The following is a 22,635-nucleotide window of genomic DNA, read 5'->3' as shown; positions in this document are numbered from 1 at the left end:
CGTTAATGGCGCTGAAATCACATTGCAGTGGAAGTGTTTCTTCTTTCGACTTTTCCCAACAAATAATCACCATATCTGTGATGAGATGAAGCGGATTAGAAACGGGGATAAAAAATAAAAAAAAAACAGGGTTGGGGGCATAAGATCTGTAGCTCATCAGGAGTCGACCTGTCTCCAGTTGTTGTCAGATATCAAGATTTGGACTCTGGCCTGTATTCCTCAGCTGCCTCTGCACAGTCGGGCCCCTTTCTGCTGGGGATGCTGAGGCCGATGAGGGCATTTCGAGCAGAGCGCTGACTCGCGACAAACAGGATTGGTCTCAACTCCTGTTTTATCAAGGCTGAGAAGAGAGAATTATGTTATTGCTGCTGTGACTTGTAATCTCTGAAATGCATTGCTGTAATTGGGTCTTTTTTGGCTGTTCAGCTGAGGCGGCATAGGGGTGCTTCAAGTTTAACACTGACGCATATGGTTTTGTTGACCCATGAGAAAACGATTGTTGTAATTTAATACTCATGCAGTCTTCCCCTTAGCTCAGGTCACTTTCTGTGATGCAGGCATGCTGATTGACATGACCATGGAGGAGTGTTGATTTGGTGCCCCATGAACCATGTGCTGATTTAACCATATGTTTTGGATTATCATTATCCCAAGGATGGCCCACTTTTAGGTTTCAGGCAGAGACCACCGGATTTTATGTCATGATGACAGACACTCTAACACGTTTCCAGACAATGTAACTTAGCAGTGGTTGTGAGGTGTTTTTTTCAGGCTTTGATTTATGCCAGACCCTCTTGGAGCGTTTGTTTCTCTGGAGGGTTTTGCAGGACTGTGAAAAAAAAATCTATTAATTTACCGCAGTTTTAAAAATGAGCCATAATGCCTGGACTAAGTTAAGCTGTTACAACAAGCTGCCCAGTAAGAGCTATCCAGGGGGTTGTTTTGTACACATTGGACAAATACAGGTGAACAGTTTAGAAAAGCAGAGAGGTAAGATAGTGTGATGTGGCGTTTTGGTTGCACAAATGCCAAGCAAGGTATTGTAAAGGTTTAAAATGAGTTATGGTTCATATCTATGTCCCAAAAAAACAGACTCTGCTTCCTTCCCTGGTCTCTTTTTGGTTTGCATGGCAGTACATTTAAAAGAACCATACATGATTATTATTAACTGATGTTTAGTTAGCTGATGTAGTTAACTGAAATGTAAAGTGTCAGTTTTCCAAAGCTTCCAGAACTTTCACACCTTTTTCTCATTCAGTTTTGAAGATTTGAAGGATTAACTAGTAAAATATAAATACAAAATACACTTTATCTTATATAAAAATGTAGTACGAATCGATTTTGGGTTACTAAAAACAAATTGCTATTGGAGAATTATTCCCCTGCTGTATAAATATACTCAATTTAAGGGGCTGATTCCTCTGAACGGGTATCTGCCCATCGTTTGTCTCCATCTGCCTGTCCTTGAAGGGTAACTGGGGAGCTGGTAGCTATCTCCAGTGGTCATTGGAGAAGATGCACACACCCTGGACAGGTCACTAGTTTATCTCGGGGCAACACTGACAGACACAGGACAAATAGCAACGAACACACAAACTCACTCCTAAGAGCAATTTAGAGAGGGCAACTACTGTAACATGCACTTTTTTTGATAATTGGAAATTACCTGAAAAGAACCCAAGTATGCACTGGGAGAACATGCAAGACGGCAGACCTGGCTAAAAGGCAGCAGTACCAACAACCCTAACCCTACCCTCATGCAGTCCCCTTTCTCAATATCTCAGTTAAATTATGCTACAACAATAAAACAAAAATATTTTATTGTTAGCCTTTTCATGCATCTCGAGCAGGGTTGCTAGTAATTTCGGCGAAAATTCTCGGATGCGTTGCAACCATGAGCATAAACGCTTATTTTATCCTTTTTTTTAATGTGAGTAAATAGATCATTGCAGATGAGTAACTCCAGCTGGTCTGTCTTCTGTTTGTGCTGGCTATTGACCTCTGGAACCACACACAGCATCACGACTCAATCTGATTGCATGAACAAGAGGAGCGGAATCACCTCAGTGACGGGGGTCACAGCCGTGCTGCTATCTGTGAAATAACTTTGATTGGCACCTCATCTGCTGTGCACAATGGCCTGCCAGGTGGCTTCCTGTCACTCATCTGCACACGAAGGTTTTGGCAAACCTTTGTTCTAACAGTTTTTTTTTTTTTTTAAACAGTAGGACAAGCAGCACATTACATAAATGCTGGAGGGGGAATCTGGGGACAGAAGAGAGAGTTTGAGTATGATTTCATTCTGCCCACGGTTGCAGCATAATTATGATACCTATTCGGGAGTCATTGAAGAGCCCCTCTGGATGCTATCTGCAGCCCATCTGGTTTTTTTTCAGTTGCCCTGAAGTGGGGGCAAAAGGTCGCTGCAAGTGCTCAGTAAATGCTAGGAAGCGACATGCAGCAGCCTCTCTGACTTGGGGGAATTCAATAAAACGATGCGCCTGAATAGGAACGAGTATCTATTGTTTTGGCTGCAACTGGTGGAGAAATGTCCTTGAACTTTGTAAAAAGCAGCTGTAAACTCACTGAGTGCTTTGTTACTCAGTGCAACCTTGTTAAAACCGCCCGACAGAGATGAATATCCTGCCAGACTGAAAGTGTGTGACAGGACGGGCCGGACGGACGCATGATGTGTCTGATCGCTGCTTTTTGGGTGTTTACTTAATGGAGACGTTCGATACCAGCTTTGTGTGGAGGGTGGCAGACGTTCAGCTTAGAGAGAAGCCCAAAGTCTGTCCAATGTTCCAGACCACTCGGGTCTGGAACATTGGTTCGGTTTGTTCTGCATCCCCAGAACCAGAACCAAACACGGAGAAGCAGCATTCAGCTTTTATGCAGCACAAATTTGGATCAAACTTCCAGAAAACTGCAAAACAGCCGAAACACCGAGTTCCTTTAAATCTGGACTGAAAACCCCCCTTTTATAGTCGCTTTTGAAACAATCTGATGTGTAACGGCGGCACTTTTGACAAAATCTAATGCTTCAATTGTTGACTGTGCGTTCTATGACTTTGTAATTTTGTGTTTTTGTGATGTAAATCACTTTGAATTGCTTCGTTGCTGAAAACCATGTGAAACATACAGAGTAAGCACCCTATCTAAATATGATAAGAATGTTTTTCATATTTTTTTAACCACACATGCAAAAAAACAGACATTGCATTTAAACATTTTAAGCATTCCCAAACTAGTGAATAAACTAAGGCATGTGATATTACATGCACTGCAGATTCATGACTACTAAACAGGGCCACTTTCCCACTGTACTGTTTTATTGAATTTGCCAGGCTTTACAGAGAGGACCACATGAGGCCTGGCCATCTCATTTTAAAAAGCTTGCTGGGGGCAGGGTGTGATTCAGAGAAAAAAAGGTTGACTTGATGACCTTTTTTTTTAATTGAGTTGCTCTTCAGAGTTCAGCCCGGCTAAAGATCACAGCAGTGGAAATGAAATAACACTGCAGGAGAGCACATTTAGCCGAGAAACGCAAAGAGCTGAGATGGATGACGGACTCGATGCTCATTAGACTTATCTGATTTCATACAGAGGAAACGTCCGAAGGCTTGATTGTTACATTGATACAAAAATGTGGAGGAAGTGTCAGTTTTAAGCATGGAGTCTAATTATAGTTCAGGTCAGAAGTTTGCATACACTCATCAGACTTCAGGTGTTACATTTGAACCACCTTTTGTCCATTTTAAGAAAACAAGCAACACTAATGATCTAGAAAAAAATAGTATTCGGTGTGCAAGTTATTTTGGACTTTTTCCTGAATCACAATTTTACATGCACATGTACATAGACTTCTAACTTTTGGTTAGATATCCCTTAGCAAGTTGCATATAACTTTATTACTTTTTATTTCGAAAAGCCTTTGGTATCATTTTAGCTCGATATTTGGTAATTGTTCCAGCAGAATCTATTAAATTACCTGGTTTTTAAGCAGAGTCCACATGTTTTTCCACAGGATTGAGGTCAGAGTGTTGGTGTTGGCCTCTCCTCCTATTCCAAAACCAGCTTTGATGTGTTTTGTATCATCACACCATTGAAATTTAAATATCCAGTTGTTACTAAGTTTATAATGTTGGACCAAAACAGCCCAATTCTAAGAAAAATGGAAATTAGATACAGAGTTCAGGATCAACCTAGTACCAGTATCACAATACCATGGACTATGAAAAAAGAACACCTTTAAGCTTAAGTAAAATTTTCAGTAAACTAGCCAAATACCTCAGAGAGAAAGGTTTTTATCAGAGAGAGTGTTAGCCACTAGGCTAACATTGGTCCCGTCTTAAATCTGTAGAGGCTTCCTCCATGCTGGACCACAGTGAGCTCTCTTGTGAACTTATTAAAAATATTTCAGACCAAACTGGAGATGTTGAGGCTGGAATTACTCACCCAGAGTCTGTAGTAAATAAATTACAACTACAACAACACAAAGTGACATGTGCTAAGGTTGCTGGTTGTGTCAGACTCATTATTCTGTTGGTGTGATTTCAAAACAACAGTGAGACTTCAAGAGTGAGTGATTATGACAGCAAAGATGACTTTGCTTTTTTTCTGGGGAGACAACATGATGTGTGTGTTAGCCTGAGGGAAAGGCAAAAGGACACAGCCCACATGAAAACGTCAACACAATGCAACAACTGTTTCATCGTGCTTTTCTTTCACTATCATGTGCACAACTTTTTATAAAAACTACGTCTGAAATCTGCTGATCCCAAGAGAGGATAAATATTAGGCAGTGGAGTAACAGCTGACATAACCACTTTGGTAGATGATCAAATTTCAACAGATTCTGAATCATTTGCATCTCATCTGCTGGTTTTGTACTGTGAGCAACACAACTCCGTGGTCAACCTTAACCTGCCTTAGCCAAAGCTTGAATCAGAGGACTGATGGTGGTATATAGCAAAGCTGAAGCAAACAATAGCAAAGTCAAAGGTCATTTTCAGATTTTTATTCAGATTGACTTTGAACTTGTCAATTTGATTGGTATTTAAGCTCATAAAAGTTGCTTATATCGCCTCGTCAACTCATGCAACATCCCAACACAGTGCCAAGACAAACAGATTTGGGATAAAGATGAAGGCCAAGTAGTACAGGAAGTGAAAAAAGAAACTCAAACGAACCATTTTTGTGTTCCCTTTAACCTGCGCTGATTATATTTTGGCAGTGGTAAAGGCTGTCATGACAGGGCAGACATGGTGAGGATAACTAGAGATGTTCTAAATTTGTCTGGCTGGCAGTCACAATGTGGCTGCTGCAGGATATGTTGAGACAGCTTTTTAAACTTGGGTGAAAATTATCATTATAATCTTCACAAATGAGATTTTATCCTTCCATAGTTTTCAGTCTATCCAGTAATATCCAAATATGGCGCAGTATTCCCATTTAAGCAACATGTCTTGGTGCAACAAGAAAACAAGTATAAAATGTAAAGAATTATTAGAAAAACTTAATTGAAAAGGGGGGAAAAAGCAAAACATGCAAAAGGATCAACTCAGTCAGACAATACTCATCCATTTTTTTTTTTGTTTTTTTTACTTAAGGATGGGATTCACTGGGTTTTCTCCAAAATATTTTGAAACATTAACACTGTAGCTCTGAGTTAAATAAATAATCTGCTCTCATTGAGGCGCTCTACATATCCTGGTTTTATTTAACAGAATCTGCCTGTGGACACACGCCGCAAGCACGAATCAATATTCCACAGATCTATATCTATCCATCAGAACAGATATGGATTCATTCCAGGAGAATGTTGCAAGTTCATACATCATCATATGCACTTGACTGATGCCCTGAACGTATCACAGATTGCTTGATGAGATGACCTGCTGTAATGTAGCACGATTGGACACAAGGGAGGGAAGCAAACGGGGAAAAGAGATCCGAGTCGTGTTTCGCTCCGCACTGCCTCCGTCGAGGTCACTCTTCCCAGGAGACGCTGGCTGTCGAGCGCCGCTGCAGAGTTTTACAGGCTTTCTGTCTCATCCTGCCGAACCCCCAGAGGCACCTCTGATCTAGTTTATGTCGTCCTACTGCAGCGTGCTTTTTATAGGACCGGCTTGAACATACCAGCTTAGAGAGCCTGGCCTCTGGGGAGTAGACCCAAATCAGCCAATCTGCACCCAGCCTGTTAACCAAGACGGTCCTCTGCCAATACACACACACAGAGTGCTCGGAAACATGCACTGTCAACAGTGACTCATGACCCCAAAACAGCACTGCCACGGAGCCCTGGCTGCTCAACCTTTTCCCCAATATTAAACTTGACACGTGTGTAAATAATAAAATAATTTTGTGAGTTTCTCATTTGCAGTGTTCTTTTAAAAGGTTGCACAACCCTTGTAAAAAGACTGGTTTTAGGTCATTATAAATCCTTTAAAATCTCTTTTTTACACATTTTAGTGGGACTTATGTCCTGGACAGTTCAACTGAAAAATGCAAGCAAATCTGTTAGGGGTTAATTAAACATTGAAAAAAGTGCAGTAACCTTGTTGCATGGATGTGCAGACTTTTAAACTAATACATTTTAAAGTTAACTCCTGACATCAGCTGTTGTGAATCTGGTTAACCTAATAGAAAGTTCAGATGCATCCTGCAGCTAAAACCACAGACTGCAGACAGTCAAAATGTTCTTACTGTACAAAGCTATCAGTCTGCAAAAGGGTGCAAAGCCTCCACAGTATGACTGATACACGGCGGTGCAGTCAAGAGTCATTACTACTGAAAAAAAAAAATAAAAAAAAATTGGGACAACTCAAAAGCTGGGCATTTCTCCAGCACTGATAAAAATAAAACACTTGTGTCTTAAAGAGCTGCATTCGTTTCCAACAAGTGCCACATGAAATCCTTATTAGCTTTAAATAAACCAAAGCGAGCCATTTGGACAGCATCTTCCCTGTGCCAATGCTTTTATGCAGACCAAAGCTCCTCGCGAATCCCAGCGAGATGCTGCTGCCTGGAGGCTTTCACCTGCGGCGCTGCTAAAAGGCCACAGCTGCAGGCCGCCTTGTGAGAGCCTGCTGTAACTGGTACGGAGTCAAAAACATTTCTGCCGGTGGTGCCGGGAAGGGTCGAGAGATTGGGAACAAGGGATTAAGAGATGTAGAGGAGGGAGGGTACGGAGGGATAAAGCATAGCTGGAGTAATCCCACACGCTGTGTCCCAGTGTTGCCGTAGCTGAGGAAGTCACATATGTTACGTAACTCAGGCAGAGTGGGGCGGTTTTAAGGCTGGAAAATTACTAGAGTCACTGAATGTTTATGTCATCCGGCATTGGAGACGTCATCACCAGCACACATTGGGGTGTGTGTGTGTGTGTGTGTGTGTGTGCTTGCTGTAAAACACAAATGCATCTGTCAACTTTATTATTTCACATAAATGTGCATAAAAGGCTACTCTCATTTTACATCATTTACATCAGTTTACAGGAATAGGTCATATGAGCTTCAGCTGCAATTAAATCAATTTAGAATCAGTCCTACTGTGTGACATTTCATAAGAAAGACTGCATTGACAGTTCAGTTTAGAAACATAATAGTTACAGACCAAAGCTTGAAAAATACTGCAACAATCTCTAATTTGTTCATTGTTGTTTAACTCTGTCTGCTTTATGGCTGCTAGTCTTTCGGCCCAATACTGCTCCTGGATTACTCCGAGGTAAACAGCTGTAATTCTAACTCTTGGTCGTGTCAACACTTGGTGTCTACTATCATTTCTCGGGCGCCACAGGGGCAGGAAGCAGGTGCTACGCAGGTGTTTTAGCTGCAAGATGCCCCAGGCCTCTACAGCTCTCCAGGACAGAGGTGGAAGTGTCGGATGAGGCCTTGTATGGATGTGCGCCGACACTGGAAAGGGGAAAATGAAGAAAGATAAGAACAGATGTGTCAGGGCGCAGGGGAAAATAACATGATTGCAGTTGCGACGTGACGCAAAGAAGATGAGGGTAATGTCACTGTCAAGGAATGAAGGATGGAAGTGGATGTAAACAGGATAGAGGAAGCAGAGGATCAAGTGTGATGGAAATGAGGAAAATACGAGGGAGACGGATAGTGTGTGACAACCAAGAGAGACGGGAAAGCTGGAGGTTGCACGATGAGATTAAAGCGCATGTCTGGTGTCACAAACGCGGCTGAAATCCATTGCTGATTACTTTGTTTGGCTGAGTGGGGCAGGGGCGAGTGTCCAGCGCGCTGCTCAAAAAGCCACTGCTTTGGCAACACACCGCCTAACTGTGATGACGCACCGAATGGGACAGAAGAAAACAAACACGAGCCTCCGTGTGGAGCCATTTTACACAAAATAGAGCCAGGATAACCCCCTTCCTACAGTGCAGTGTGGTGCCATAAACAGCAGCGCATGTCAGTGGCTCGTATCATTGCCAAGGTTGACTTCTTCCACAGAGGACACTTTCAATAACGCTCTTGTTTCACTTGCCAGTTCCACTCACCTTAACTTCTTTTGCTTTCTGAAGTTAGACGCTGTTAATTCTGCACGTCTTGACAACATCACGTCAAGTAATAATCGCTGTAAACAGTCTTTCTTTTTCAAAAGCACAAAACATGTCTGTAATGTTAAAACACCACTCTGACCTAATCTTATTAAACAAAATAGCTGCTTTCTGCATGCTGACAGAGTTCTGTTAAATATTTGACCCTTTGTAGAAACCAGAAAGTTTGTTAAACTGAGGCATGGCTGAAAATTGCCAAAGACAGATGTTTGTAAGTCTGGAAATCAAGACTTAAGTAGCTGGCACCGTTCCAAGGTACTTTAAAGCTTTCTGTGGTGATCGCAGTCTGTCTGTAGTTCATCACAGTAAAGAGCAACTTCTTCTGGCAAAAACTGTAATTCGTAACACTGAAATTCCAGCATAAATTAAATTGTGTTGCAATTTCAGCTTTGCTTCTGACCAGCAGTGTTACACTGATAGCACATGTGATAGCATTACTAGTCCTCCAAACAGCAGTGCCAACATATTTTATCAATCTGTGTTTAAGTCTTAAGAGTAAAACTGCAGGACAGTAAAAATATTCTAACACAGTTTGTCAAAAAGTGTCTTTCTGCAGTTAGTTTCTTGAAAAAAAAAAAGAAAAACATGTTTGGCATTAATGTCAGCTCAGTCTCATACTGCACATGTGGTGAATGGAAATCAAAATAAATAAAATACTGCTATACAATCAGTTTGCAGTTGCAGTCAAATTCTCGCCTTCATTTAGCTCAGGCACAGACAAAGAGCAGCTCAGCTCGCTCTCTCACTATTGCTTATGTTTGAAAGTGTAGTTATTTTTGTACTTTTTCAGCATATTTGCATGTTTCATACCACATCATTTTATGCTCACATTGGGAACATTTTAACTCATCTCAATAATGAAACAGATATACTGAGCTAACAATGGAAACGTGTATGAAACAGAGATGCTTATTTGTAAACAGGTAAATTGACCAATAGCCACGAAAAATATTGGTGTAAAGAAGTCAGAAAAAGAGCAACAGATGCAGCTGCAGTTCAAATGCTATTTTTTAAGTTAGCTTGTACCAGTTTTAAGTTTGAGAACCACATGCAAAAATGTTTAATATAAACGCTAAATAAAGAGCTGCAGTCCTGTTAATGTAAATCATGAGTTTAATTCTCATTACCAAGTGCGTTCGATCAACCAGAAAGATTTAAACGACTGCTCTGCTCCGCTGACTGCAGTGTGTTATCGGGTGCTAAAAGTTGCCGGTTCATCATTCATCAGTGAACTCTGCTAATGAAGTCACAGAGGGCCCAGTGTGTCCTCAGCCAGCATGAGGTGTCAACGCTGTCAACGTATTTTTCCCCCATTAGATTAATATGCAGGTGTGCTGAATGTGATTAATAATACAGCATCAGCCACTTTGACTATTCATTTATTCATGGCTGCCCTTTTTGTTTCTGTTTGCTTACAGATCAGACGCAGGAGGCCCACACCTGCCACGCTCTTCAGAGTAGCCGACCAATCTCCAGAGGACGACCAGTCCACTCATCAGGTAAAGGTGAAGTCTCAACCTTTTTTTTTTACTCTTTAAGTGTTTGTGGATTATCCTCTGTCCTCTATGTTTTTTTTTTCCCCTTCCATGTCAGTGAGGTGATGTAAGCCTTTTGTAATCTAACCCTGCTTAATTATGCTGTTTGTTCATCGCCAGAAACCCAAGTTGAGTTGTTATTATCTGTTCAAGGAGGAGACGAATGTGGTTAAATATGATTTATATACAGTTTATTTAAAAAAGAAGAGAAACAAAGACTCATAATTTTGAAGAAGCATTTAGAATAATACTGAAAAACGGGGAATTTCAAAAACTCTGTAGTAAATTTTGAATTAGGCAGCATGGCAGTCACGAGCCTGCATCAGCTGATTTGTATGGGAGTCTGCGGGTCAAGGGGGTGATGTAGTGATGATGTACGATTCGTGTGGTCAGCCAGCCGTACAATTTAAAAGCATAAATAAGACTGAGAAATCATTTCCAATAAAAGAGTAAGAAGGTCAAATATTTACTTGGCCAAGAACAGAATCAGTGCGTTAACTTTGTCTTTCATTAAAAAGAACGATGTGGGGAGATTTCCTTGATAGATTTCATGGGAACTGCTGACATCGATGATGCATGACACCTCCAGTCGTCCCTCGCTTTACTTTGAAAACATTAACGCTGTGCAGGATATCAACATCTGTCATTTATAAATTGCCGGAAAGAGGCATCAGTCTTCTTCTTCCATTTCTGAGGATCCAACTGAACATATCCTTGCAACCGAAATGTTGTCGTGGTGTGTGTGTGTGTGTGTCACATTCTGCAATGTTTCTTTGTCCAATTTTACAGTCCGTTGTGTTGATTTTATCTTAACTGGGAGCAAACCATAGACACTTAAAGTCAGTTTATTTTGCCCTTATCCATCCAATGCATCATTTTGGGCTTTCTGGTGCACAGATTGCTGGCCCACCAAGAGTTGATGTGGCAATCAGTCAGCATTCATCTTGCAGATATGGCTGAACCACTGCAGCCAGAGTTCCTGGTTTTGTTCTATGGTTGGCTGCTGTTGCTGTCATCCATGGATGCATTTGTTGGTAACCTTGCTGTGACGAAAGTCTAAAAAAGTCTGGCAGAGACGCTTCATTTGAAAAACCTTGAGTTGGTTCAAGTCTTGTTTGTAAATGGTCCAGGAATCACATGTAAAGAGAGGGACAGAAAATGTCTGAGTGCCAAACAAAGACACATCTTGGTCTTTAGGGAGATGTTCCCCATTTGTTGACTCCCAGCCACCTCAAATTCAACTATTAATCATTTATAAAAGACACTGACAGAACCACATCTCCTAAAAGCAGAGATGACACGTTCTTCCCTACGATTGTATGACAAATCACAAACAGGACTGAGAAGTTACAGCCTCAGTTCAGTCTGAACCCCAGTGGGAATTGTGACAGTATATTTTGCTTTGGCAATACAGAGATCAGTAGTGTAGCTACGGCGATGTGATGTGTTTATTTACAGAGAAATTTTCACTTATTGGTGTAGATTTTAATCTCTCACCAGGTTGAAAGGGTATTTAATAACTGCAGTGATCTGGTTTTACTAATTAAACATATTGTGTCAACAAAAATAACTTTTTTTAGCTATGCATAATGTGAATACACCCTCCCCCCTAATAGCCGGTGTTGGCTTAAAGGATGTTTTTGGAGAAAGTGAAGGAGAAAATCTGTGTTAATCTTCTTATCCCTTTCTTTACAGTGGGTCGTGGGGGAGAACGGCGTGCTTAAACCAAAACGTGTGAATCAAAATGTGTATCAGCCTCCATCGCTCAAAGGTTTGTACGAAACGGCGTCAATTCTGCAGGTGGTGGTTGAGTGAACCGTGATTTATCCTTATGTTTATATCCTTTTCTGTTTTACCTTGCTTCGCTGCAGGTTTTGTCCTCCTTGCGTTTGTGTTACCTTCTATAAAAATAATATTATGCATGAGCAGATGCTGGGAATGCATTGAAATAATGCCTTCCTGGTTTATTTCCAGGCACACGCCTTTGTGATTTGCATGATTCTGAAAGACTCTGCGTTAGAAATACACTGGAAGACGGAGTTTGGGAGTTTATGAGAGGCAGAGAGATACTAGAGAAACAGATTAGAGTGTGACAGCTGCGAGACACTGAGTGCAAGTCTAGGAAAGTCAGGATCATCCGGGATTACAGTCAGTTTTTTATGCAGCTGTGGCAAAAACACACTAACATTAAGCTGTGCATGATTCCATTTTGTCTTAGCTGCATGGAAGGAAAATAAGCATTTTACCGCGTTGTTTTCTCCACATGGGACGTTAGCGCATATGTTCCAGTGTGTGTCGAGTGATGATATAGAGTCAGGAAGCCTCGATCCTGCACCAGATATCTGCCCTTTGTCAGCACAGTGAGGGACACACAGAGCAAACTCAGGAAGATTTTTCGTTGCGTAACCTTTCTTAGTAAAAAGTAAAAAGAAAAAATGACCTTCCTCAATGCTGTGCTCTGCATTTGAGGGTGTGAAAGAATGCTGGGAAGAGAAGCCAAGGTGCCCTAAAGGAAGAGTAAGAAGAAGGCGAGATAATATGATAGGAGATGAGAGAGCGCAGAAATGGAGAGCGACCTGCTAGAGCAAGGGAAGATTTGGAAAAGAGCTAGAAGAAGTGGCAGAAAACAGGAAAAAAAAGCTTTGTTATTAAAAAAAAAAAAAATCAGTGTGGAGTCTTGTTTCTTGGCTATCTGTTTGCCTCTCTGTGCATGTGCTTCCCGCCTGCCTGGCCTGTACTCAGAATCCACTGTGAGGCTAAAAACTGTTGAAGCGTGGTAAAACCAAAACAACATATCCCTCTGTCCCCTTGTCTGTGTCCATGTGTTCGTGTGGCCATCTCCCTGTGTGTCTGTGTCCGTGTGTAGCTGTGCAGAAGATGGCTGAAGCCCAAATGCAGAAACTAGGTGTCTATCCTTTGGAAGACCCTTGTGAAGGGGACGAGGATGAGGACCACTGGGAGGGAGAGGAGGGAGACGAGGCATCTCCCGCCAAAGCTGCTGGTGAGAGGGAGGCTCTTTGTCGATCGCCTGCAGAATGCAACCACACTGTGACAATGTCAGCTCCTGAAGGAGAAAATATACTCTGAGATACTTTATGCTGCTGGCATTGGAATGTATAAGTATATCATTTTGCTTCAGATTAAACTGATTTTCTGTTATGTTTAGAAAAAGTGTGAACTAAAACTGAATATTAGAATGGAATCAAAACACACTTAAAGTGATCTTTTAAGGCTGTGTCCACTTATGCAGCCAGGCTTTTGCAATTTTTTAAATTTATTTTTCTTTTTACATTTGTCCTCCACCAAAATAAAATGGTTTGTGCAGGCCATTTTATCTCCAGTGTTTCTGTATAAATCAGTTTATCAGGTTTGAAGTTATATTTTAACTTGACCACATTAAAACCCTTGAATCTGTTTGCCTTGTAAAACTTTAAATTACATATTTAGGTACTGGAAAATTCCCTTTTGCCATTTTCAGTAATAGTTTTTCAAACACTGACTCACTTTATGTCTTTATTTTTTGTTAGCTAGCCTCCAGAATGTTTTTTTTTTTTTTTGGCTACTTAACATAGTCCTGCAGCTCTGTTCTTTCAACACATTTTGATTAGGTTCTCATGGCACCGAATGTGACTCATATTGTTGTAAAATGCAGGAGATTGAAAACAAATGAAAAATGTTTATTTAGAGCTAAGAATAATATATTATTTAGCAATGAACAAAATTAACATATGGTTTCATACCAACTATTCTAGGATTTAACCTCAAATTATAAGACCAGGTAGTTATGGCCGACACCTGAACAAAACCAAAGTATGAGCTGGTTTGTGGTACCAGAAAGGGTTAATCTTCAGAACAGGTCATGATCAGTCATCCTATTCAACATTTTCTAAACTGACACGAAATAATAAGCACTTAATCTCCAAATAAAGAAACTGTGAGTTGACTCAGGCCTTTTGAGTGTATTTGTAGCTTTTTATAGATTTGGTTTGTTTTAGAATGTAATATTCTATCTTTGTAATCTCTGTTACGTCACAGGGGAACAGTGGCTTTTTGTTCTGAATTATTGCTCTGTCCAGATGACAGACTGTCTCTGTAAATCCCTTTGTGTTGTAAAAGCCTGTTCAGATAAAAAAAAAAATAAAAAAAAACATTTACTGATTGGAATCTTTTTAACACTACATATTATTTTAGATTTTCCTAAAGAAATAATAAAAAAAACAATTTATGTTAGTTAATTTTAAACCAAGACATTACCTTTAAACACAGATTAAAGGAATGGTTTCTCTTGCTATCTTAATAGTAAATTTATCCTGAAAAGTTAGAAAGGGTATTATTTTGAAGTTTAAAAGTCACAGCCTTCACAATGTTTGATCGTGAGTTTGGTATCACAAATCTCTCAAGAAGGTTAACTTTTCTCAATTGCTATAAAGTAAACCTTGTTAACTGTCCTTTCAAGGTTATCTTTCCTTGAACCAGTTTTACCAAGTACGTATAAGAGACAGATCTTTACACTGACACGCACAAACATGCCCCATTTCCTTTGCCATTTAAACATTCACATATCACCTTGTTCCAAAACACTTTGTGAGTACAGAGAATTCAAGCTTGAGTACACTAAGAAACCAAAACATGCAGATTAATCTCAAAGTCTGTACAGCTGGCACAAGCAGAGAGGCAGGAAGTTTGTTAAGGTTGGGAATATAGACTTCTAAGGGTCACAGGACTTGAGGTGTTCTGTGAAATACACAAAGATGTTTCCAGGAAGGAGATTTCCTGGTCCTGAAAGAGTGGCATAACTCCAGTAACCAATGGGAATCCATGGGAATCAAAAACCAAGATACTGTGCTGCATTAGACCTACCTGAAGCAGCTGAGATAAGCAATAAGGGCCTGTATTGAGGGTTTAATGCTATGCTGAGTCAGATGCTGCCTGATATGTTTTATACTGCAAAGTATAACAAGCAGCAACCAAGAGGCAGCTTTAAATGGGGTCAGATGACAGTTTGCCATAAATCAGGACATTCAGGCTTCTTGCTAAGTCCAGAGGTTAAGAAGTCGTGTTTTATGTTGTCTATTGATTGGTATCTAGACTCACTGGCAATTTTATTAGCTACATCTTTCTGGTATTGAATATAATGGACCTTACTTCCTGGTGGCATAGATTCAAAAATATGTCCATATTGACATGACTGCATCATGCAGTCACTGCTCTTGACCCACTACTTTCCAAAGGCACTCTACTGGATTGAGATCTGGTGGCAACGGAGGCCACAGGAGTACAGTAAACTAATTCTCTATGTTCTGAAAATCAATTTGTGCAGCTTTGAGTTCTGTACCTTGGTGCATTGGCCTGCTGGAAGTGCCCATCACTAAATGGTCACCAATAATACATAGAAAGTCTCAGGGGCCAAAGTGTGCCAAGAAAATATCCCCCATATCATTACAAAGCAGCAGCCTGAACCCTTCATGCACGTCATGATGCATCAGTGCTTCAATGTTCTTTTTATGTCAAATTCTGACACAACCCTCTAAATGCCATATGAACTCAAAATCCATTGGAACAGGCAAAATATTTCCAATCTGTTAATGACCAGTTTTTGTTGAATCTGTTTCAATCGTAGCCTCTGTTCCCTGTTCTTAGTTGTCAGAAGTGGCACCGTCTACTCCAAGGTTTGACATGTTGCGCATTCATCAATAATTTTCCACTGTGCGTCATTACTTGAGCTACTTGCCTGTCTATTATCTTGAATCAGTTTACCAACTCTCCTCTAACCTCCCCCATCAATGAGGCATTTTCATCTAAGAACTGCTGCTCACTGGATATGTTCTCTTTTTGGGTCTATCTGTAACCAGGAAAAATTATGGTGCCTGAATATCCCTGTAAAATAAAAAGTTTCTGAAATACCCAAACTAGTCCATCTGATAGCAACAACTATTTGCAGTCATTTAAATTCCTTTCCTTCACCATTCTGATTCAGAGTTTGAAGTTGTCTTCACTGTGTTATGAATAGATTTACTTTTGGACAGGTCTATCTAATGAAGGTGCTAGTGAATGTGTCAGTGAGACAATCTGAGATTTGTGAGGGCAGTCAGTTAGTTATGTGGGTAATCTGTAGGGACAAACGGCAAGATCTAGGAAGATGGTATGGTTTCCCAAAATCTCTTTCTACTTTCAGTGTTTTTCTAGCCTAATTTAAAGAAACACACAAGTTGTGTCTATTAGTATAAAGAAAATCTGTTTTTGTTGCAGGACTGTTTGAGTAACGTTAACTGATTTTTGACGTAAATAATCTTTTTTTTTTATCCCTGCCTGGACTGAGTGTCTTTAAATGACTTGCCAAAGAACAGGGTTATGTAGTGTTGGCCATCTAAAAGTTAAATCCACATTTACTGAATGATGGCTTTCATCTGGAAAGTAAAACCTGTTGAGTTCTTTGACATATATTTCTTTCTGTAGAGATGAGACTCTTGTTTATCATCACCTATTGGCTTCTATAGAGCCAGATCTTTAAGGACTAGCTATGGATCTAAATTTCTTCAATTTTAAAAAAAAAACATGGCTGTTGATATAGATCATATAGGTAGGTAGGTAGGGCGTAACATGAAACAGGGGTAGAGGAGAGGGTAAAGGAGCATTCATGTACCAGATAAAAAGTGTAACCTATCTTTCACTTGCACACTGAACAAGTGTTTTATGGGAGGCTAGTTCCTGCATGTGTTGAGGTGTTACCCCCTGCATGATACTGAAAATAAGGAGACTAGGTTACAAATTTGTGATAAAAGCTCTGTATTCTATCCTGCCTCAAAATCTTGGATGGATTTCTGTGTTTTGGTTGTTTGGTGAGGCATCAGAAAGAAGGACTTGTCTACAGAGCCATTCTTGTATGAACCGCCGTTGGTTGCCTTGAAACTGGGTTAAAACAAAATGTAGAAAACTGGACTATTTATTAAAGCTTTACAGATATTGTGTGCAATAAAGAAACAAAACTTACAATAAAACAGCTGATGACAAGCAGTTCTGCCAAGTCACAAACATAAAACACCAACAAACACTTGATAGTTTGTAATTAATTGCTTTATCTGAAATAACCCATATAGCTTCTGGTGCACGATGGATAAAAATAAAAGGAAAAGAAAAAGTTCTATTGCTTTGTTTGATTTTGGTTTTGTCTCTTCAGATCATCAAGACACAGCAACGACTGAACGGTTTTCCAGCGTGAAAGAGACGACCAAGGAGAAAGAAGCACCACAGGAGGAAGATGAAGAGGAGGAGGATGTAGAAAAGAAGGAGGACAAGATTGAGAACAGTCGGGGGTGTAACTGAGGGGAGAGTGGAGGACATATTTTAGAGAGACGATTTGGGCAAATGGTTTATAATCTGAAGAACTTGTAGAAATGAAGAAGTGGTTAAATTTGTGGAGGCTCACTTGTTGGTGAGATGTGAGAGTGATAGAAAATTCCATGTGCGCGTGAGTAAGTAAAGCTTTTGTACTATTCACCCTCTAAAGGGTCTGCTGGATTCAAAGTGAAAAATCTTATGAGCAGGCGAGGAATGATCTACTGACAGAGCATTGCGCTGACGCCACTTTGGCCCTACTGGCCCGTTTTTATAATGAGCGTGAAAGGGCCAAGGTCAGTGTGACCAAAAGCTCTGCAAATGGAAGTCCTCCCTTCACTGTTAATGCTTCAGCTCAGAACTAAACATTATTTTAAAGAGGCTAAAAGGTTGAACAGATAATACAGATTTCTTGGGTATAATTTAAGACTCAAAGTAGCTCTTTTATGACCATCTGTGAAAGCACTTGGAGGTCTTTAAACATGACGTGTTCTGCTTCATTTTGAAATCAAGGCTTGCATTGTTCGAATCAGCCCTTAGTGTGTGCTGCCATCTTGTGGTGAACAAAAGCTTGACGGTTATGAAGTCCAACCTGCAGCTCCCTTTTCTCTAATTTACTTATAATCAATGATGTATTGATTTTGTCTCTTAAATTTAAGAGACAAAATCTTAAATGTAAGATTTGCCTGTAACTATGTCTGTATGAAATATTTCAAGGTTATACCAAGTCCCCATGAAAGAAAACCAGATTGCTTTTATTATTTTTGAGCTAGATTCTTTATTTTTAATTAAACCAAATCATTCTCAAAAATCTAAAGCATGCTTTTATCTAAAAGGTATCAGTTCAATGAGTGTATATGTTATGTTTTCTTCATTTCTTTCACTTTGTAGGATTTGGCATTTAAACTTAAAGGGCAATTCTACCTCTAATTTAAAAAAAAAAATAAAAAGAAACATCTACTGCCTCCATATTTTAAAGTTAAATTTCTTATTGTTCATTGGAATAAAATTTAAATCTCATACAGGTCTTTGTATATTAACTCTTTTATAATGTTACATTTTGGATTGCTCCCACATAATTTTATGCTGTAAGAGCTATTTTTCTAGTCTGAAGGGGAGTTTATGAGCTCAGCTGCCTGTTTTTAAGCATGTGACATGCAGCACTAGGTGCCTAAAACTAGGCATTGTGCTTTCTTTCTTTCTTTTTTTTGTAAATCAGTCAAATGAGCTCTGTACACAAATGTTACGTTGGTATTTTACCGTAGATAAAACCATATTTTATTGAACTAAATGTGAAATAAATAAAGTCACAATCAGTCTAATTCAAAGTCTTTTTAACCAGTGGTAGGGTAGGTTGATCGCATTGTGCTGTTCGTTCCATCTGGGCTGCTGTTTGTACATAAAACGGAATCTTTTTTTTTTTTAACCTCTACCCAAACTGAATGGATGAGCAGTAGGTTGTGTGTGCAGTCATATCTTCACTTTCTGTGACCCTCCTACTTTTCTTGGCCCAACTTTAAAGAAAAGACAGAAGTAAAAACTTGTAAGAATATATTTTTGCTTATTTTTTCCTCCTTTCTCTTTTGTTTTCCACTCTTGTTTCATAATGTGATGTGGTTGTCTTAAAGTGAGCAACTGTATGGTATCAAAATAAAGATGTTTTTTTTTCTCTCATACTTTACTTCAGTCTGTGTTTGGTGTGTGTTTCTTTTCATCTATCACCTTGTTATCTATGCATGAGAAAATATAATTTTTTTTTATCCCAAGAGATAAAACAATTCAAATTCGATAGAGTTCTACATCTTTTTAAAATGTAATACAGTATTAAGAGGAACAATCACACAAACTCAAGTTATTTCACTACCTCTGGAAAATACGAGAAAATTTCATTTTTCTCTTGCAGAATCTTGGACAAATTATGTTCTCTAACGAAACCACTTAAAATATGTAAACAGTCTGGACACGAGAAAATACCTATATATCTATATGTAATCTTTCACATTACTTTTAAAGAACCCACTTGCATGTCCCAAGAGAAATTTAAGAATATTTAGCTTCTGATTACTATGAGTAAGATTAATTTATTTGTTATTGGTAAAACATTCAACAAATTATTTTTAATCAGGGGTGAAATAAGCCGGTAAATTTCGGTACCACCAAAAGATTCTGCACTGGTACTTACCAGGAAGAGAGGAGAACGGCTGTCTGCTGTAAAGGACCCATTCAGAACCAGTCACGACTGCACTATGGGTCAGAATTCGCAAGCAATACGCACGTCAACTTCCAAAACATGAAGGTTGCTAAGGGGATTGGTGCATTTGATTTAATGAACTGGGGTATTTTACACGAGTGGTATACAAACATTAAAATACGCCGCTCGCCTTGAGATAAAAAGAACAATAAATCTATCATCATCTACAGAGCTTCATATAAAAACCGTGAAAACACAATGGAACAGTTTTTAATTCAAACGAAATCAAAAGTTGACAATGCAGAAGACAATTAACTCCTTGCTCAAAAGAAAAATACGGGAAAACGGAGATGAAAAATTTAAAATCAGAACGCAACCTGCAGAAGATTTGGAGCAAGCTGAAGCCGAGGGTGAGCTGAGCGGCCAGTCAGGACACTCCATTTGAGTACACTACCACATAATATGATATTCAGAATAGACTACCATATGTGGGAGGCTACTACCTATCATGTGACCAGAAAAACCCATACTGACTTTGAGAGTTTGATTGAACTGCAGCAAGCTAATATCGATGATTCATACGGCAAGATTTCAAAACTACTTTCACCCCTATTTATAACAAATGTACTTCTTGTCAAAACAACTAAAACCGCCTGTGCAGTCAGCGTTTTGAAACCTGAGTCTTTGATATTTGTCACGTGACTCACCAAGTGTAGTGATGCATCTTGGTGCAACAGTTCATCTTTGGTAACTCCGGAAGACTCGCTAGCCGATGATGTGCTAAATCAAGTGAGTTTACTGCTTTAAATTTCCCATATGAGCCTTTTCTAAAGGTACGTTTAAGTTAACTGTCTCTTATATTTGTGACACTATTCGCTATAGTTGCCTCATGGAAATATAATATGATTATTTTACATTTGAAGTTGTTACCTGGCAAAACTTGTTCGGAAAAAAGGTTTGTGAAGCTAACAGAGGGAAAGCTGGCGGTAGTGAGCGTCGGTTAGATAAATATAACTTGATTTGTGCATGTTTAATTAATTTACTCTGGGTTTAGCTTGATAACCTGGCAATTTCCCTTTTTTATTTCGCACTAGTAGCCAGTTTGCTACTAGTTGACAACACACAGTTGGTTATTTGTTTTTAGCTTCGAGTAACGACTCGTCCAGTCATGGGATTTCACACCAAATATAACCCGAACTTCTTGTGATGTAAACGGTTTTCGCTGTAGTTGGAGAGTTCTGGGCTTATTTATCAATCCTAGGGCAAAGGGTCTTTAGAAATGGCTGCAGAGATGATTAGGAAGCACTCGGGTCTGAATGTTTGTCTGTTCATTGGCCTAACAAGCAGGCTGTTATACTGCTACAACTCTACTAAAACCTGATGTCATAGAGTAACCATTCTTATTTAAAAAATGATTCAGCACAATAGCATGCTTCCCGTGAGTGATTTTTAAATCACAAGCTGTCTGTCATGAACACTGAAGCGCATAAATAAATTGGTTTAATCGCAATGCAAGCTCACCTAAAACAGTTTAGGTGAACTTGACCAAAGACCAAAGTAATGTTTAATGGTCCAGTAAATATTTTATGTTAAGTAGACCATGTTTAACTCAACCAAAAAACAATGATCAAAATGAAACTATTTCCTTGCAAATTGAATGATGGCGTAGATGTTTTTAATAGCAGTTGTGTCTATGTTTCAGGTTAAATTTACCATAAGCAACAAATAAGCCAAAGAAGAGGAAGTCTGGTAATATGTAAACAGAGGACACATTTGTGGGAAGCATGATCATGTGGATGGCAAAAGGACAATGAAAGCAATTAACTTCATAAGCCAAAGTAATTGGTCCCATCTTTTAATATCACTTCTCCAGGTTGTCTGAAAAAAAGCATAATATCTAGAAGGCTTCTTCACTTGGTAATTTATTTACCACTTATACTTGGAAGTCATCAATTAGGCTCAAAATTATTGAACATTTTGAAGTCCTGCCAGACTAAGATTTAAAATGATCTTTCAGTTTTACCAAATACTTTCCTCTGACTGCAATTAAAATCATGGTTTAGGACAGAACCAGCCATAGTCCTGACTTAAATTTCACAACCTGTGGAACTACAGGTTAATGTAGTTCCAAGCTCAATGTGCAAAACCATTAATTGTCAGAAATGCAAGTGGGGATTTACAAACATTTGAATGACAGTAAACACTTTTTTTTATTGATTATTGGAAACAGCAAAAATAATTTTAGACAAAACTTGCGGAAACTCATGGAGTGTAAATCTAGGCTGAGAGTCGGCTGCGTTCATCAAAACCATTTATTTAATTTATATTCACCTCCTTTTACGACTACCAGGGCGTGGACACATAACTACATTGTTTCCAAGCCTCACAACATGTTTCTTAAAGCACCCAGCTGTGGACTTGTTAGTCCAGCTCTGGGTATCTTCTTTACTGCCTTTGTTTAGCTTCCCTCGCGGCTACGGACAGTAATGTTTAATCCTTCACTCATGCTTGCCAGTATGATTCACATCCAACACATCAGTAAAAAAAAAAAAAGCATTATGAAGAGGAAAAAAACATATACAAGTTGCTCTGGACTCTATAGGTGTTTCACACCAGCCTTGTTTAGTCCGTTTTAACCTGTCTGTCACTAGAGGACCCAAATTTGGGTCCTCTAGTGGACCCAAATTTGGGTCAAACTTCAGTCCTCAAGGGCCTCTGTCCTGCAACTTTTAGATGTGCCTCTGCTGCACCACACCTGAAAAGAATAATTAGGTCATTAGCAAGGCTCAGGAGAACCGATCTACACAGGGAGGAGGTAATTAAGCCATTTCATTCCACTGTTTTTTACCTGTGGCACATCTAAACACTGCAGGACAGCGGCCCTTGAGGACTGGAGTTTGACACCCCTGGGTTAACCTGTCATTGTGAATGAAAGGTTAATGTGATCCGGAGTCGTGGCATTAAAGCGTCTCCTCCAAGCTGCCCCGAGATTCACA

General features: G+C 39.5%; 2 protein-coding genes and 1 long non-coding RNA gene across 12 annotated transcripts in view; 2 read left to right on the top strand and 1 right to left on the bottom strand.

The window, feature by feature from the left end:
* Positions 1-19,129, top strand: part of ppp1r1b (protein phosphatase 1, regulatory (inhibitor) subunit 1B) — a 28,729-nt gene extending 9,600 nt beyond the window's left edge. For 2 of the 5 annotated variants that reach the window (XM_016674377.1, XM_007558074.2), the window contains 4 exons: positions 9,997-10,083; positions 11,809-11,884; positions 12,980-13,114; positions 17,291-19,129. In XM_016674377.1, coding sequence (XP_016529863.1) covers positions 9,997-10,083; positions 11,809-11,884; positions 12,980-13,114; positions 17,291-17,436 — 444 coding nt within the window. In that variant the 3' untranslated portion in view covers positions 17,437-19,129. The remainder of the gene's footprint in view (positions 1-9,996; positions 10,084-11,808; positions 11,885-12,979; positions 13,115-17,290) is intronic. The other 3 variants (XM_007558075.2, XM_016674379.1, XM_016674378.1) reach the window with 3 other exon arrangements.
* LOC107836875 (uncharacterized) lies at positions 7,420-19,821 on the bottom strand. The gene is made up of 2 exons (XR_001662853.1): positions 19,631-19,821; positions 7,420-7,916 (listed from the first exon to the last, which is right to left on the bottom strand). It is a non-coding gene; the product is annotated as an uncharacterized LOC107836875 (long non-coding RNA).
* A 109-nt stretch (positions 19,822-19,930) lies between these two features.
* Positions 19,931-22,635, top strand: part of stard3 (StAR related lipid transfer domain containing 3) — an 11,276-nt gene continuing 8,571 nt past the window's right edge. For 3 of the 6 annotated variants that reach the window (XM_007558068.2, XM_007558067.2, XM_007558064.2), the window contains exon 1: positions 19,931-20,049. In XM_007558068.2, the coding sequence (XP_007558130.1) occupies positions 19,990-20,049 (60 nt within the window). In that variant the 5' untranslated portion in view covers positions 19,931-19,989. Of the gene's footprint in view, positions 20,050-20,151; positions 20,473-22,635 lie in introns of those variants that run through there. The other 3 variants (XM_007558065.2, XM_007558070.2, XM_007558071.2) reach the window with 3 other exon arrangements.

This window comes from Poecilia formosa, unplaced genomic scaffold (assembly GCF_000485575.1).
Source record: "Poecilia formosa unplaced genomic scaffold, Poecilia_formosa-5.1.2 Scaffold94, whole genome shotgun sequence".
Lineage (NCBI taxonomy): Eukaryota > Metazoa > Chordata > Actinopteri > Cyprinodontiformes > Poeciliidae > Poecilia > Poecilia formosa.
Note: the sequence above shows the minus strand (reverse complement) of the source record. Positions and strands in the feature narration are given on the sequence as shown.